At 37.7% G+C, this 17,891-nt stretch overlaps 1 protein-coding gene across 1 annotated transcript in view; it reads right to left on the bottom strand.

The window, feature by feature from the left end:
• Positions 1 to 1,327: 1,327 nt before the first annotated feature.
• Positions 1,328 to 17,891, bottom strand: part of GRM3 (glutamate metabotropic receptor 3) — a 625,324-nt gene continuing 608,760 nt past the window's right edge. The window contains exons 4-6 of the mRNA XM_069765166.1: positions 7,123 to 8,186; positions 5,565 to 5,739; positions 1,328 to 1,813 (exon numbers count right to left, since the gene is read on the bottom strand). Coding sequence (XP_069621267.1) covers positions 1,737 to 1,813; positions 5,565 to 5,739; positions 7,123 to 8,186 — 1,316 coding nt within the window. The 3' untranslated portion in view covers positions 1,328 to 1,736. The remainder of the gene's footprint in view (positions 1,814 to 5,564; positions 5,740 to 7,122; positions 8,187 to 17,891) is intronic.

The following is a 17,891-nucleotide window of genomic DNA, read 5'->3' as shown; positions in this document are numbered from 1 at the left end:
AGTATTAGGCTGAGGGTGCCAATACTTTTGTCTGGCCAATTTTTGGAGTTTTGTGTGAAATGAGCAATGTTTTGCTTTTTGCTTCATTCTCTTTTGTGTTTTTTCATTTAAGAGAAATTAAATGAAGATAATAATACCAAATAATTTGTGTTTGCAATCATTTTCAGGAAGAAACTGAGTATTATCTGACAGAATTGCAGGGGTGTCAATACTTTTGGCCACAACTGTAAAGATGACTGCAAATTTCCACAGTCATTGATGATATTGGCTGCATGTCAGGTAAAGGCACTGGGGAGATGGCTGTCATTACATCTTCAATAGATGCACAAGTTTATGTTGATATTTTGGACACTTTTCTTATCCCATCAATTGAAAGGATGTTTGGCGATGATGAAATCATTTTTCAAGATGATAATTTATCCTGCCATAGAGCAAAAACTGTGAAAACATAGCTTGAAAAAAGACACATAAGGTCAATGTCATGGCCTTTAAATAGTCCGAATTTCAATCCAATTGAAAATCTTTGGTGAAAGTTGAAGAAAATGGTCCATGACAAGGCTCCAACCTGCAAAGCTGATCTGGCAACAGCAATCAGAGAAAGTTGGAGCCAGATTGATGACGAGTACTGTTTGACACTCATTAAGTCCATGCCTCAGAGACTGCAAGCTGTTATAAAAGCCAGAGGTGGTGCAACAAAATACTAGTGATGTGTTGGAGTGTTTTTTGTTTGTTTTTCATGATTCCAGAATTTTTTCCTCAGAATTGAGTGATTCCATAATTTTCCCCTATGCTTGGTTAAAAAAGTAACCATTACTGACTATCACATTTTTTGTTCTTGATTTCTTAAAGCCAGAAAGTTGCCATTTGAAATGACTTTAGTTTTGTGCCATGTCTGTGATCTGCTTTTATTCTACAAAATTAAACAACTGAATGAAAATCCTCCAAGTCCGGTGATTAGATAATTTTTGCCAGGGGTTGTAATAATAAAGTGAAAATATGAAGAAAATATTTATACTATATCTGACTGATCCATAAATCACAGCTAATGATAAAGACAATTAAAATGTTATCATTGCAATGTATGCGCTCATAATTTATAAAGTTCCAGTGTATTTTAGGAAAAAGTGCACTAAACATTAAATATCCAATGTATAGAGTAAATTTTATATGTATCCCCCTTTTTTTCATAAAGTTATAGTAATATCTGGCTCGCTCATTTGTTGCTTGCTTTAGAAACCACACATTCATTTTTTGTTAAATATATGTCCAGAAACCTTCAAGTCAGTGCAACACAATAGTATATAAGTACCAAGAAATACATGCTATAAACCTCTACAAAGGTTTTATTACTGGCTTCATCACATTAATACTGTTTCAGTTGTGCAAAAACAACCTGTTACATCTCATGTAACTCTAGGAAACTTAAACGCATTCTAAAATCGGTCTCTACAATAGCCTAGCTTACAAAAATGTCATAGGAAAGTAAATGACCCATGTAATAAATGGCGCCGGCCATAATTACTCCGTGAACACAGCAAGTTGTGTAGTTAACGCACCCTATTTACATGGTCTCTAAAACTGTGGATTACAGTGGTCATCTAAAAAGCTCTAGAACATCATTGTCGACAGTCCTCAAAAATATTTCTTTTCTAAAAAAAAAAAAAAGACGGGACTGCACAACGAGTGCATAATTTCTAACAGTCTAAAAACCTTTAGGACAGAAATGTTTACGGCGATTATAAGGATGAGGTGGTGGAGTCCAGAACTTCTCCTCCATTGCAAATCGTTGGTGTGTAATGTGCGCTGGCTGAAGCTGAAAAAGAAAAGAAAACAGAGATAAATCAAACACATACTGTATGTGTAATAGATCAATATCAATAATCACTATTATTATTTAAAGGGAACCTGTCATGTAAAAAAACGCTATTAACCTGCAGATATGTCGTTAATCTGCAGGTTTATAGTGTGTTGAACCTGCCTGATGCACGCACAAAGAGCCCTCCTTGGTGAAACGGCCGGGGTGTGCTCTGTGGCGTAGCTGGGACGCGCCTCTTCTGTGACGCTGGGGATGTGGCTGCCATGGCTGTGGGTCTGGGGGGGGGCGGTTCCCGGCAAGTTCAGCATTAAAGCCGGCTGTGAGTCAGTCCAGGGTACATGGTTAATGCCACCGCTCATAATTGAGCGATGACTGAAGTAACGTAGGCCCATGCCTATGACTGAAAGCCTGAGCTCTCTGTGTGGGGACCGGGCAGGTTCAAAATGCTTCTAACTTGCAGATTAATCCCATAAGTGCAGGTTAATAGCATTATTTTACATGACAGGTTCCCTTTCATATAAAGATTTTTCAATTCCTGAGTAAATTTTCACCCAGTATTGCAGCTAGCTGAATCCTAATATTGTAGAATATGCACACTGTTAGGAAGCGTGTAAACAAGCGTATTATTGATCTGAGTGAGATCCAACAAAACATTGAACCATTCTTGGACCAGTGTTATGCAATGGGGCCGCCATATGTTCAATTTTTTCATCGGACAGACAGTTGTGGAGTAAAATCGCTGCATGCCTGAGTTGGACTTGATATTCGGATCGCACTCAGCCATGCAAGTCAATGAATTCATGGAAATCATTGGACTGCACTGACATTTTTTTCTCCATCTTCTTCTCATCTGAGAAAATCAGATCACACTAGGATCACACCGATCAGAGTGCAATTAGTATAATTGATCCAATTTCCATGGAAGACAAAAAATATGCTTGTCTGCACCTGCCCTTAGAAGTTGGCTCTGCTTGCCGATTCCGGTGGTCATTACACGATCACAAGTATTTTATTTTGATTTGAACACTTGCAGTCAATCTTCTATTGAGTGAAGTATCAAGGACTCAGAGGTGGACGACCCCTTTTTAATTTAACATTTTAAAAAGTCAACCATCTACCCAAACTTGCTGGAAATATCAGAGTTAAAACAGAATGGGATCTGAAAAAAGTATCTGATATAAAAATGTCTCATTTCACGCTGATGAGATGATATGAGGGGTTAAGGTCATGCGTTAATTGAATTCAAAGTCCTTGTGAATCTTTTTCTGAATCAACTACAATAGAGATACTCTGATTTGGGTCCAATAAATTAATTTGCAGATTTTCAGGCACAGACTGCAATATAGATGTCTTATCACAAAACATCTGGCCACCTCCGATGTACTAAAAGTATAAAATACTAGATTGCCAACATAATTTAAAGCGTTTTCAGACAAAGAGACTTAAGCTAGTCCAGGATATAATACAAAATTTGCATTGTAACCTAAAACGATACATAGTCTGCAAGAGGTGTAAAAGAAAATCAGAATTGCATTAAAATACAGTTTAAAAATACCGCAGTGACTTGACCGATAGACTTCATTAGTGTACGGTACTGTAGAAATTAATAGCCTGTGTTATATTTCTTATTAGCTGTCTGATTGTGCTTACTAACCATTGCTTTTATAGTCAATATGTTAGTGTTTCTCATTGATCGTGTTTTTCCAATACTGGTAGTTGTAGTAGCAGAGTAATAATAAAGATTTCTAGGAAAACGCTCTACAAGGATAGCTAAAATGAAAAAAAGTATTGACAGTGCACTTGATGTAGCACCTGCACAATGGAAATGAGCTTTAGGAATGGATGGAAAAGTATGTTCAGCATAACATGTGCTAGAGCTGTTCTTAAAGTGACCTAGATATACTAAGGCATACTATAGAAATGCGGTTAGTATGTCATGGACATAGTTACTGCTGACTATAACACATATCGTCAGGAAGAATATATGCAACACTTAACATCAAGGACTCACACAGACAAGCGTGTTTGAGGGTCCCCATGTAAGAACAGCATACGGGCACCTCACAGTCCTATAATGTGTCTGTAGCAGAAGCTGATCACTCCTTTATAGTAGAAAATAGGTCCTCTTGCCTCTTCGGCTCCTGTGCGGCTGCACAGGTTGCACCAATACTATGCCTGTAAGTAAGTAGTCCATATGACAAAATGACCACACAAGGACAAGCAAACTGGTTGTCCATGTGTAAAAACATGGCAGCATGCATGGTTCTGATGCGTGTTTTGGATCAGACTTGCCAAGTAAACTAAATGGATGTGCAGGTGAAACAGATGCCAAACAGATGACATCCATACATCTGTTTTTAATGGAATGATTGTAATTATTAAATAGGAAACTATATTTGGCTTAATATTATTTTTTTCATTCTCGATGTACTAACAATGTAATACTGATGACATATTGATGACATGGAACACCACATGGATCTAAAACTTGAAAAAAAAACCCCAAGAAATCCATCAGAGAGATAGCAGAAATGTTGGGAGTGGCCAAATCAACAGTTTGGTACACTCTGCAAAAAAAGCGCACTGGTGAGCTTGGAAGCTCAAAAAGACCTGGATGTCCACGGAAGAAAATGGTAATGGACGATTGCAGAATCCTTTCCATGATGAAGAAAAATACCTTCATAACATCCACCTAAGTGAAGAACACTCTGCAGGAAGTAGGTGTTTGAGTGTCTAAGTCTACCATAAAGAGTAGACTTCATGACAGCAAATACAGAGGATTCATCAGAAAGACCCTCAAACAAGCAACAACTGATGTCATCTGCCGAAAAGGCCTGGCAAAGCATCACAAAGGAGGAAACCCAGAGTTTGGTGATGTCCATGGATTCCAGACTTCAGGCAGTCATTGTCCGCAAAGGATTCTCTATAAAGTATTAAATATTAATGCTTTATTTTATTTATGATAAAGTTAATTTGTCCAATTACTTTTGACCCCCTGAAATGAGCAGGCTTTGTAGAAAAATGGTTGCAATTCCTAAATGTTTCACAGGATATTTTTACTCAATCACTTTAATTAAAAGTCTACACTTCAATTACATCTCAGTTGTTTCATTTTAAATAAATAATAGTGTTGTGTATCTGTTAGTTTGTTATTACAGCTTTTTGGGAACACATACATGTCTATTTTAAAGGGAATCTGTCACCCCAAAATTGGCCCATAAACTAAGCCCACCGGCATCAGGGGCATATCTACAGCATTCTGTAATGCTCCAGATAAGCCCCCGATGTATCCTGATATTATCCTGGACCCGGACCGCGACGCCCATCGGACCGGACGGCATCGGGACCGCCTCTGGGTGAGTATAATATAACCTGTTTTTCTTATCTTTCAGGTTACATTGGGGGCTTATCTACAGCATTACAGAATGCTATAGATAAGCCCCTGATGCCGGTGGCCTTAGTTTATAGGCCAATTTTTCGGGTGACAGAGTCCCTTTAAGGTTACATCAATTTGAAAACATTTGGAAACAGAGTGGGGTTGTATAATAAGATAAAAGCTAAAAAAAATTGACTAAAACATCAAAGATATTTCTAATAATTTTAATGTTTTTAAGTAAAAAAATGTTATGCCTGTGATAAACAGGTAGGATTTGATTTATATGCTGCACATAAAAATTTTCTTACCACACATAAGTCAATGAAGTTAGGCAAAGATCCAGCTAATCGACATAGACCATTATATACTTACACTGGGAATACGTGGTTGCAGTGCCACTGACACTGAATCTATTTAAATGAAGTCTGTGAGTTACAACATTTTTCTGTGGTTGAAATAGAATGATATGGACTTTCGGTGCAAACAGGCATCCCAAGACTACAAAACCGCTTAGACTTACAGAAATGCACATGGTCGTAGTTTGGACCTGAAACAGAATGGAAATGATTCAGCCATTACATTTTTACTGAGCTCTCATCCTTTTGGGTACTGTTAAAAAAAAATAAACAATTTGGTTATGAAGTACTAATATTTATGTATCAGCAATCTAGCCAAGTAATTTTTATCACTTTGTTTATTTGGTATTTATAACCTTGGTGAAAAGGAATATGTAAGTGGAAATATAGATATGTATATTTACTAAATAATAGGCACTAATTTATGGAAATACCAAAATAAGACGAATATACAATAATGTAATTGCACAAATGTGTCATATTACTAATGAGCAGCGTAATAATATATACTGGGCCTGTAATGAGCCATAATTGCAAAACAATTAATTATATAAAAATGATCACCTATCCACTGACCAAGGTGAGGACCAGTGGCATTCCGATCAAGCCATAAGGCCGCTGTAGAGCCTATGAGTGGGTCACTGCCCCCAATCGGCAACTCAATTTCAGTGGGGTATGCATTCTCAGAATAAAGATACAGTAGAACACAATGGTGGAATAGGGAAGTGTCAGCTTCCTGTTCCTCCATTCAGAATGTGCATCTGAGTGCAGCAGGTGAAATGATGTCACTTGATCATGCCTGCTGCATTGAGCCTCAGTCTACGTATTGCATAAAACCAAGCAGTGCATCAGGGGAATGGGCTTAGGTGAGTAGTTCTTATTTATTTTCTTATCAGTCAGTACTTGTAGGGAGCTCATAATATGTATGAAGGAGACTATGGGGGCATCATACTGAAATCAGAATCGGAACACAACATACTGAGTGGTGGGGACTGTGGGAGCATCATACTTGAGTGCTGCAGTAGCATTATTTTGTGTGAGTGACTGTGGGAGCAGTATACTTTGTGTCAAGACTGTAGGGGGCATCACGTAATGTGTGGTGGGGTTGTAAGGGTATCATACTGCGTGGGAGCACAGTGAGGTCCATCATAATGGGTGTGGGACATTATAGAGGCATCATACTATGTTGCGGGTTGTGGGGCAATTATACTGTGTCATCATACTTTGTGGGGGAATTTACTGCTGAGGTATCATGCTGTGTCTGGGGAACATTTGGGGGGCATCATATTCTAGGAAAGGCATATCATAATTGGTGAGAACACTTAGGTGTTCAATCAACAGAAGCAAAATTATTGTCTAAATATTGCAATACATGTTCCTCTCCCTGTGTTTAAATGTTGGAAGGCATGCCCTTTTGAGAACTCGCCTACCCTGCTAAATATATTTGTTTGGGGAAGAGGCTCAATTAGGACTTTTTCTATGGGGTCAATGATTTCTATATACACCCCTGGCAAGGATAGTTACTTGTATATTACCGTTCTATAATAATTTTCTATGGATACTAATGAACTTACCCTGTAGTCACTGGAAGTCACATAAAATATTGGAAGAAATGCGAGCCAGATAATACAGGTGGTGTACATTGTAAATCCAATAAACTTGGCTTCGTTGAAATTTTCTGGGCACTTCCTTGTTTTAAAGGCATATACAGTACATAATATGACTAGAACCACATCATATGTTAAAGATATCAGCATACTTGAATCCTTCACATTACATTTTAATATGACAGTCTCCCTTTTTTCCGGTAGAGTGTACCTCCTGGTGCCTGGATACTCCAACATAAGCCATACAGACACAATAACAATTTGAACAGAGATGAGGCTTAGGCAAATTATGACTTGAGATTTGGGGCTAATAAATTTGGGTCTCTGAGCACCTTCTGTTACTCCATTGAAGATCCGGGCAATTCTATTTGTCTTTGTTAGAAGAGCTGAGTAGCAAACTACAAATGATGTCCCCAACCCCAAACGTCGTAGCGTACATATGACTGGGGAAGGTTTGGCTATGAAGAAAAATGTCATACAGTAACACAAGAAAACTCCAATCAAGAGGATATAACAGAGTTCACGTCCAGATGCTTTGACTAAAGGAGTGTTATTGTGCTTGACAAAGACTCCACCAACCAGGAATGTACACAAGAAACCAAGGCATGCAATTGTTACTGGTCCTACGGCCCATGCATCTTCCCATTTAATGTAGTCTTCTGGTAAGTCGAAGCATCCAGTTAGGTCTGCAGTGGGCCAGCGTCCTGGACCGCAATCAACACATGTCAATTCGTCTGCAAGATATTGATATGTTTCACATGGAATGCAGATCCAACAACACACATCTCCAGGTTGCATATTCTTCATTTCATTTGGAGCACATGGATCACTGCACTGTGACGTTGGCACCATACTCTTGGACCACTGTATGACATCTACATCAAGAGATAAAGTCTCTGCCCACTGACCAATTTTTAGATATGAGTATTTTCCATTATTATACTGAAAATTGAAGACATTATATAAACCAACACCATCTCCATATGCGTCAAACTTTACAACGCTGTCCGCAGTGGGGGGGATAAATGGAGCTGTTGAAGAAAGAAAAGAGTGTAAGTGAAAGATATATTCACATGCACATTTCTAAAATTCTGTAAAAAAAGGATAAACTCTCACAGATAACTTTATTAATCCTTTGGAATTTGCAGACAATATAGTTAACCCTTTTAAAACCCTGGTTGTCATCACAATTGGAACACTCTAAACTCTGAGAATATATGTAGCGTTACTGGTCATGGTGGTAGATTCAGTTGCCTAACTTTTCATCTATGTTGCCGAAAAGAGCGCATGACCTTCCAGACGGGCAAGTGTGACTCAGTTGCTATATGATGTCTGTCACTTTTCTTCAGGAGATCTACTGTAACATTGAGTAGTTGGTGAATACAGTGTACCACTGTGTGCATACCAGTCTTTTTACATCACCCTAACTGTGCCCCAAAGGAAGGATAAGAAAAAAGAATGATAAAATGTGAGTCAAGAGTAAATGGTAAGATAATAATTATAATTATAAACTTCTAATGTCCGCTTGGTTCACCTTTGGAATACTTATACGATATGGAAATACAATGTTCAATTTGCTTATACTTTATGAATTGGTGCCTTTAAAAGATAAAGTAATTTGCTATCAGCGAGGGTTAAATAAAATTCCTTCCAATCCTCCAATCATCTCAATAACTGACCAATGTAATGGGACAGTCTGTATCTATGTTTCCATATGGCAAGTATAGCTTTTAGCTAAAGAGGTTTTCCCCTTTTTAACTATCTTTAGCCCATAAGCTTGTGGATGTAGAAAATAACAACTACAGCAGTGCTCATCTTCCCTTGTTCTAGTGACGCCTCTCCGTCACTGTTTCCAGCAGTGACATCATGATTCATGACTGATGCAGTCAATCACTGGGATCAGCTACTCATCCCATCTACTTCGGCAGAGCCATTGAGTTCAGCGGCTCCTGCAGTCATGTGCCCTGTAGCCGCGGCATCACCACTGCAGCCTGCAATCACCGGAAGCAGTGGTAAAGAGGCATTGTTGGAGCAGGGTAGGGTCATTATCACTGGACTTATTTTTTTCAATATGAATGAAAAAAAAAGCTGAAAGGAAAGACCCCTTTAATAATACCTGTGATTGGCCTCATGTGTATAGGGGCTGTATTGCAGCATAAAGAATTACTCGATGTGCCACTGTATGTTTTAGGTCTGAGGCATATAACATCTGTTGTATGGCATCCTATGGAGTATGCTGCCATGTTTTCATTTTTGAAATTCAATTTGTACAGAATCCAAAAGAAATTGCAGTTCTTCAGTGGTACAGTAGAGCCACATAGAACTCTATGGGTGCCTTATACCTTGTTCAATTGGGACGTAAAAGATATATACAAAAGAAAAAAGCGGCTGCACTCACCATCAGTTAAAATCCATCTTCTTTATTAGATACAGATGGCATAAATGGTGCACAGAACAAGCCTATTCCATGCTGCTTTTATGCAATTTTCACCTAATAAAGAAGATTTTAGCTGGCTTTTCTTTTTTCTAAGTATGTATCTTATACTTATGTGATGCCTAGCAGTGTCTTAGTACTAATGAACAGACTGTACAATGCTATTGAGCGGTAGTTAATGCTTGATCATCAAATGAATGAAATTGTGTCTGAGAGTGCCAAGCGCGCTTCGCTGTTGGTATGATATTCCCCTTTTTTGTACATTTACGACATATTCACAGGGGTTTAATATATGCAGATCCCACAGATGGGACTGGCATGTATCTCATGAAGGGGGCCTTGATGAATTCTGCTCTTAGCCAAGAGATGCTCAGAGTTCCCATACATTCATATAGGAGTTCTGTCCACCTCTCCACTGACAGATGGGTTGAGCAGTGCCCAATGCTCAACAAAGATGCGGGTCTCGGTGTTAGGATCAGCAAATACTATACATTTAATGGCATATTAAAAGGGAATACAAAGAAAATGGTAGGTAAATGTGTATGAAGATTTTAGCAGATTGTTTTGCAAGTAAAGCGCTGCTGTCCTGTTCTGCTCAATTGTGTATCAATGGAATAATCCAATTGGAAAAACTCTATAGTTACTGAGGGATGAATTATCACTGTAGGTTCTTCTGTAGATAGGAAATTACTGTACTCCCTCTCATAATTTAAGTTGGAAGATATTTCTTTGACATTGCTACCATTGTGCTACTTAGCGATAGTGTTCTTTTTCTCAGTATTTTAGACCATTTTTTCCCCTTAAGCCATGATTCCCGCACAATTAATATGACAACCAGAACTTCTTCCACCGATTCCTCCTTTTATTTTTAAGGATGTAGAATTTAACAACCTGTGTAAGGGCTTTCCGCATATGTCCTCATCTTTTATCAGCAATATGTTCATGAACAAACTTTCTAGATTGAGAATCAAATGTAATATTATGTGACATTTTGTAACCTGATATCCACTTTATGATGGCATTGAGATGACTCCTGCCCAAATGGCTGTCAAGTCTGGAGGCCATACACATTTACTCCAGGCAGTTTATGGATAAAAATTGACATTACTATATTAATGAACGTAAATGAACTATAGTGTTTTAATGAGATTACAAAACTATACTTGTAAATGGCTTCAGGAAGGAAATAATAATAGTTTTACGTGTTGTACTACATTTGTGCTACGTTTTTCATGTAGACTAAATGATGTTGATGAGATTTCATGTTATCCATTTTATTGTGCTTTTTACCTTCCATATTAAATCTATTTTCTACTTCTGATCAGAATTCACAAGTGTCAGGTCAATAGTTAAGCTTTCTTTTGACATTCTTGAAAATCTTTTAGTCTCTTTTGCTTGCAGCTAGATGCCTTAGTCCACGTCCCATGTTCCGCTAAGTGTCTCCCAGCTACAGAGAGGCAAGGAAAGCAGCACATGATATGACACACAACCAAGGTGGTGATCCTGCCTAACAGACTTCTGGACACTGGACGCAAATTTCTCACTGCTCGGTCAATAGTGTGAAAGGATGTAAAACTGTCATAGATGACCTGCGACCAATTACAATTCATGCAAAGAATAAAGCTGAATTGTGCTGTCACTAGAAATGTTATTTAGTGTAGAGTAATTCTAGACTTTTAAGACGCACTACTTCCACCAAATTTTTTATCATCCTAATATATTGCAACAATCATAATATATATCATTGTGAACTTACATTTGCTAATTTTGCCTTTCTACCCAGCTAATTCTTCTCTCTTACATTAGTTCCACGACATCACATGATTAAAAACAAACATGTTAAATCCTTTTAAGCTCTGTGTAGAAACAAGATGTCTCTTTTCCCAGCATGAGTCACCATTAGAACTACAATTCAACATCACTATAAAGCCCCTGACAGTGATAAGGAGCAGAGCATTTGGGTCAGGAGTTAAAGAGAGGGATGACTCATACCGGGAAAATCGACCTCCTGTATCCACATAGAGCTTAGAAGGATTCAGCTAGGTGAGTTAGTTTTTAATCACGGGATTTTATAGACCTAATTGGAAAAGTGAAGAATTAGCTTGGTAGAAAGGCAAAATGAGCAATTGTAAGTACACAGTGGTATATAATATGATGATTGCAATATATTGAGAGGATAAATACTTTGATGGGAGGAGGAGTACTTCTTTAATGCACATTGCATTGCAGATGAAAAACTAATATAGTCAAGGTAGAATTTTTGGTGATTTGATTTACTTTTTTTAATGTAAAAATGTTAAAATCATGCAGTTTTAAAACAGTACACCGAGCTTCATAATAGACTGACACTTCTTGTTCTGTAGAGATCACTTAGCATAAGTAATTTTATTGTCATTGTTACCACACTCAGAATGATAGGTAACACCTGTTTTTATAAACCTGGAGACAGATAACATAGTGATGGGAACAGCTCATCCACCATTCCTGCACAATGACCTCTGCACAGGTCACAGAGCATGACGGTAACATTGTCCCATGCAATGTCAATGAATCACCTCCAGCATTCAGCTACCTATTGCTCATGTTGCTGCTGTTAAGCATGTCTTTGAGTGCAGTAAATCGTAGCTCAGGAAAAATGGCTGCCTCCATAATCATGCACAGAAAACAAACTTAAAAAAATCTGAACAATACGAACTATAAAACGATCACATAATTTATTCTGTACTTAAGGAATTAATTAATGTAGCTTTTTCATCATACTGACACACAAAAATTAGAATAAAAATGGTATCACTGAAAACTTCATGTCATCCCACAAAAAACAAACCCTCAATTGATCTCTTAAAAACAAAAAAAGTTACAGCTCTCAGGATATATAGAGATGCAAAAACAAATTATTTTTTTTCTATAAAAATATTTTTGTTGCATTTACTGTATTGTTGAGGCGTTTGGTCTCTTTTCCTGTTTAGTTTTCTACTGCTTTCCGCTAATTGAGCATGTATGTTCAAGATTGCTATATTACTGTCCATTTCAATATGACTATGCCAGGACCCAATAGTTATATTATTATATATTAATATTAAATGCCATTGATAATGAAATATAGATTGAACCTTCGCCCATGTCACTGGATATACGAGGTAGCCCAAAATTGCAAGGATATCAGAACCCTCAAGTATTAACATACTCACTTGATGCCCATATAATTTCACAATGGCCGTCTTAATAGTAAACACAAATTTAAAGAGTTATTATACCGATAATTACACTGGACTATTCCACTAATCTGTAGAGGCTTGTTAGGTTTTGGAAATATATTAGTGAAGAAAGGTTTTTACACTATGTGATGAAAAGCAGAGAAAGGAACTAAAAGTAAGCCAAAGGGCGGTATAAAATAGAAATGGACTTCCATTATCAAACAGCATGAATGATTTGATGGTTATCTTTATTGTTTGGAACTGGAGCAAAAATAGTCTGAAAGGTTGAGTACGGCTTTAAGGGAATCTGTCATCAGAAAATAGTTTATTCTTTAAATCAAGGTCCTATTCCTTAAATATTGGAGATAACTTGCATTTTGCCAAAGGGTACATTTTCCATTATAAAGCCATATTTGTCATACTGTATATGGTTCCATAAGTCAAGGGAAGATAAAATACTACAATATAGATTCATATTTATTCCTTTGTTGTCTTATACATAGTAAATATGGCTCCATATTAGAAAAGTCAGTAGCATTTCTCCCTCAGCAACAAGAAGTATAATGGTGATAATTTCCATCTAATCTTTTACCATAATTATGTTTATATATAATAACACATAACTAGAGAGGACCTGTCACCTCATCAAAAGTGGCAAGTTTTTGCTCTTAATTTATTTCTTCTTGTTCTTTTTAAATCTGTCCTACTAAAGGGGGGTCACTCACAGAGTAAGTATGCTGAGCAGCCAAAAAAGATTGATTGTTCTCAGTGGGAGAAACAAAATAATAATCTTGTAGTTATAATAGCTTTTAATGACTATAACAGATATAAATAAGTGATGTTACAAAGCAAGCTTTTAAGACTTCGTATGTCTCTTCATCAGGCATGGTATAACAAAGTTACTGAAGAAAAACATCTGTACACAAAAAGAGCAGAGACATTGCATAATAAATGGACATTTTAAAAAACTTACTGAGTTCAGAAAATGAATCCTTCATCCTTCATTAGGTTAGATAAATGGTGTGAAAGTTTTATTGTCCCAGACTTTACAAATCAGTGAGGACATCAGGATATCCCTAAGGATGGGGAACATTGTTACATGAAGGGGCCCATGCTGGGTGACATTATTACAGGATGGGCGACATTATTACGTGAGGGGGAGAATAAGTTTGTCTTACTATAATCTAGGCTTCTACAAGAGCCCATACAGTCATGGCCAAAAGTATTGACACCCCTGCAATTCTGTCAGATAATACTCATTTTCTTCCTGAAAAGGATTGCAAACACAAATTATTTGGTATTATTTTCATTTAATTTGTCTTAAATGAAAAAAACACAAAAAGAATTGTCCTAAAGCCAAATTGGATATAATTCCACACAAAACATAAAAAGGGGGTGGACAAAAGTATTGGCACTGTTCGAAAAATCATGTGATGCTTCTCAAATTTGTGTAATTAACAGCACCTGTAACTTACCTGTGGCACCTAACAGGTGTTGGCAATAACTAAATCACACTTGCAGCCAGTTGACATGGATTAAAGTTGACTCAACCTCTGTCCTGTGTCCTTGTGTGTACCACATTGAGCATGGAGAAAAGAAAGAAGACCAAAGAACTGTCTGAGGACTTGAGAAACCAAATTGTGAGGAAGCATGAGCAATCTCAAGGCTACAAGTCCATCTCCAAAGACCTGAATGTTCCTGTGTCTACCATGCGCAGTGTCATCAAGAAGTTTAAAGCCCATGGCACTGTGGCTAACCTCCCTAGATGTGGACGGAAAAGAAAAATTGACAAGAGATTTCAACGCAAGATTGTGCAGATGTTGGATAAAGAACCTCGACTAACATCCAATGCCCTGCAGTCCGAGGGTACAACAGTGTCAACCCGTACTATCCGTCGGCGTCTGAATGAAAAAGGACTGTATGGTAGGAGACCCAGGAAGACCCCACTTCTTACCCCGAGACATAAAAAAGCCAGGCTGGAGTTTGCCAAAACTTACCTGAAAAAGCCTAAAACGTTTTGGAAGAATGTTCTCTGGCCAGATGAGACAAAAGTAGAGCTTTTTGGGCAAAGGCATCAACATAGAGTTTACAGGAGAAAAAAAGAGGCATCCAAAGAAAAGAACACGGTCCCTACAGTCAAACATGGCGGAGGTTCCCTGATGTTTTGGGGTTGCTTTGCTGCCTCTGGCACTGCTTGACGATGGCATTATGAAGTCTGAAGACTACCAACAAATTTTGCAGCATAATGTAGGGCCCAGTGTGAGAAAGCTGGGTCTCCCTCAGAGGTCATGGGTCTTCCAGCAGGACAATGACCCAAAACACACTTCAAAAAGCACTAGAAAATGGTTTGAGAGAAAGCACTGGAGACTTCTAAGGTGGCCAGCAATGAGTCCAGACCTGAATCCCATAGAACACCTGTGGAGAGATCTAAAAATGGCAGTTTGGAGAAGGCACCCTTCAAATATCAGGGACCTGGAGCAGTTTGCCAAAGAAGAATGGTCTAAAATTCCAGCAGAGCATTGTAAGAAACTCATTGATGGTTACCGGAAGCGGTTGGTTGCAGTTATTTTGGCTAAAGGTTGTGCAACCAAGTATTAGGCTGAGGGTGCCAATACTTTTGTCTGGCCCATTTTTAGAGTTTTGTGTGAAATGATCAATGTTTTGCTTTTTGCTTCATTCTCTTTTGTGTTTTTTCATTTAAGACAATTAAATGAAGATAATAATACCAAATAATTTGTGTTTGCAATCATGTTCAGGAAGAAAATGAGTATTATCTGACAGAATTGCAGGGGTGTCAATACTTTTGACCATGACTGTACATCTGACCAACATGCAGATGGGGCCCATGGCTAAATTTTGCACAGAACTCTAGTTACCCCACTGCTTACAAAAAAAAATCGATATATTAATTACCGGTAGCCATTCTGAGAATTATCTAATAATTAAATCAAGTTTTTATGTGATTTATATTTCCTATATTTTTACCTGTAGGTTTCAGGCTTCTAATGGCCAGCACTGGGGGAAAATAATAAAATTAGTTGCTACTCACCACCACCCCCTTCCAAGGTTGCCTCTCCACTGCTGCTCCTGCTTCTGTTTACTGGCTGCAGTCAGTAGTGAGTACAGTGCACATGACCGCTCACTAAGATCAGTGGTTGAGATAAGGTGAAATCGGATTTCATAATTGTATCCCAGCACGGGCCATTAGAAGCCAGAAGCCTATAACTTGATTGTTTTTAGTATCTCAGTATCTATATTAAAACAAAAATGAAATCTTGCAATTTTCACATTGGCCACTGAACCTCACTATAGACTATCACTTCTTATTCTGCGTAGATCACTGTTTAGTTGTCATCCCATTGTCATCAAAGGCAGGATACCGTGTATATACCCAGATAACAGACCAAATCAATCACAATATGTTATGGCAAGACTCATCTTCTCCTTATTCCTGAACAATGACTTCTACTCAGATCACAGAACATGTCTAGAAATCTCCCCACAGAAGATTTCCAGTCTATCGCTTTATTGTTTAAATGTAAAGGGTTATTGAATACCAAAATACCATTTTTAAATAAACTGAAATGTTCTTCCCTTTGGAATTTCTCACCAATCCTGTTAAAAGTTTCCTGATACCCTAAAGGTCTTTGTCACTGTTAGTGTAATAAGTACTAAAGATGGGCTAATGTATTAGAGTTGAAATGAATTCTGCTAGAATTTTACAAAAACCCATTTGCCCAAAATAAAGAATTTTTGGAATTTACTCTGCTCAAATTGATCAAAATGGCATCCAGATGGAAGTCCCGTATTTCTTCACAGGGGCCCAGATATCCTTATTACAATCTTACGACATGATCAGGCATGGGATGTCCTTGAGCATGCTTTTGGTAGGGTCTGCGAGCATGTCATGACGAGCATCACAACCTTATGACACACATGCGCAGGTACCTCTTAGACCTGGATGCAGATGAAAGTCCCAGCCTAGCATGAATCAGCCCTTTGTTTCAGCATATGGCGGTGATAAGAAGAGCTGTTGAGGATCGGACAGCGGACATCGAGCAGCAAGGGGTGACTGGAAAAGTGAACGCTGAGATATCAGTGTGTTTTTTTCTCTACATCTTATGTTTATTATACTCTAGAGTCTGCTGAGACACTAGAGCATAATAAGGGATATCTAATTTGTGAAGAATAAATTTGATGCAAATCGAATTTCCCTATAAAATGTGAGCAATTTGGCAAATTCAAATCTTAGTAGATTCGCTCACCTCTATTAAGTGTATTACATTTTCTTATTTCAACATAGACTGCCAGTAAAGCCCTCTCACTCAGCCAAATAAAATCTCCTCCTTTACACTGATGAGAGGTAAACAACCCGAAACATGTGTCTACAAATGGAATTTCTGATTTGTCTTTTTACCCTGTAATATGTGGGCTCTTTAAAGAGTGAATATTGACTTTTTCAATTGCAACATTCAATAAGTCATACCAGAAATCGTCCTTTTGAAGAGGCTGTTTGCATACTGATTTCAACCTATTATCAGTTTAATTAGAAAATGTTATGAGGCTGAAAAACATTTATTAAGTTTGACAAATTATTAGATCATTGGAAATTTTTTACAGCTATTAAAGATACCTCTTCTTAATTTGAACCTGAAACAGAAAGTTTAATTTTCCTGCTTCTCCCACGTTGCTACCTGAGCTACCTAAAACATCCAGATTATATGGTGACGGCAAGTTTAAATCTAAATAGGGTGTATTATCCTCCATCTGCATTTTCAGATAATCTTGTAAAAGGACTCAGGTATCTTTCTCTATATAATTTCTTCATACTGTTTTTCTATATGACATCTACGAAAATTCATAAATCATTAGTTGTTTAGTACATGCCTGAGATTTAAATCAGTCAACAACACTAATAGATTACATTCTGATTTATTGCAGGCCAGTGAATTATGTAAAATCCAAACCCCGCCATGAAAAATGAGATGCCTATTTAGCCTTGCCAACAGCAATAAATTTCACACTCTTCTCACTGTATGCACCTCTCCTATGTGCTCTTGTGTGAGTGTGCAATGATCAATGATACTCTGAGACATTCAATGTTC

This window comes from Ranitomeya imitator, chromosome 4, assembly GCF_032444005.1.
Source record: "Ranitomeya imitator isolate aRanImi1 chromosome 4, aRanImi1.pri, whole genome shotgun sequence".
NCBI lineage: Eukaryota > Metazoa > Chordata > Amphibia > Anura > Dendrobatidae > Ranitomeya > Ranitomeya imitator.
This window is presented reverse-complemented; position numbering and strand designations above follow the sequence as displayed.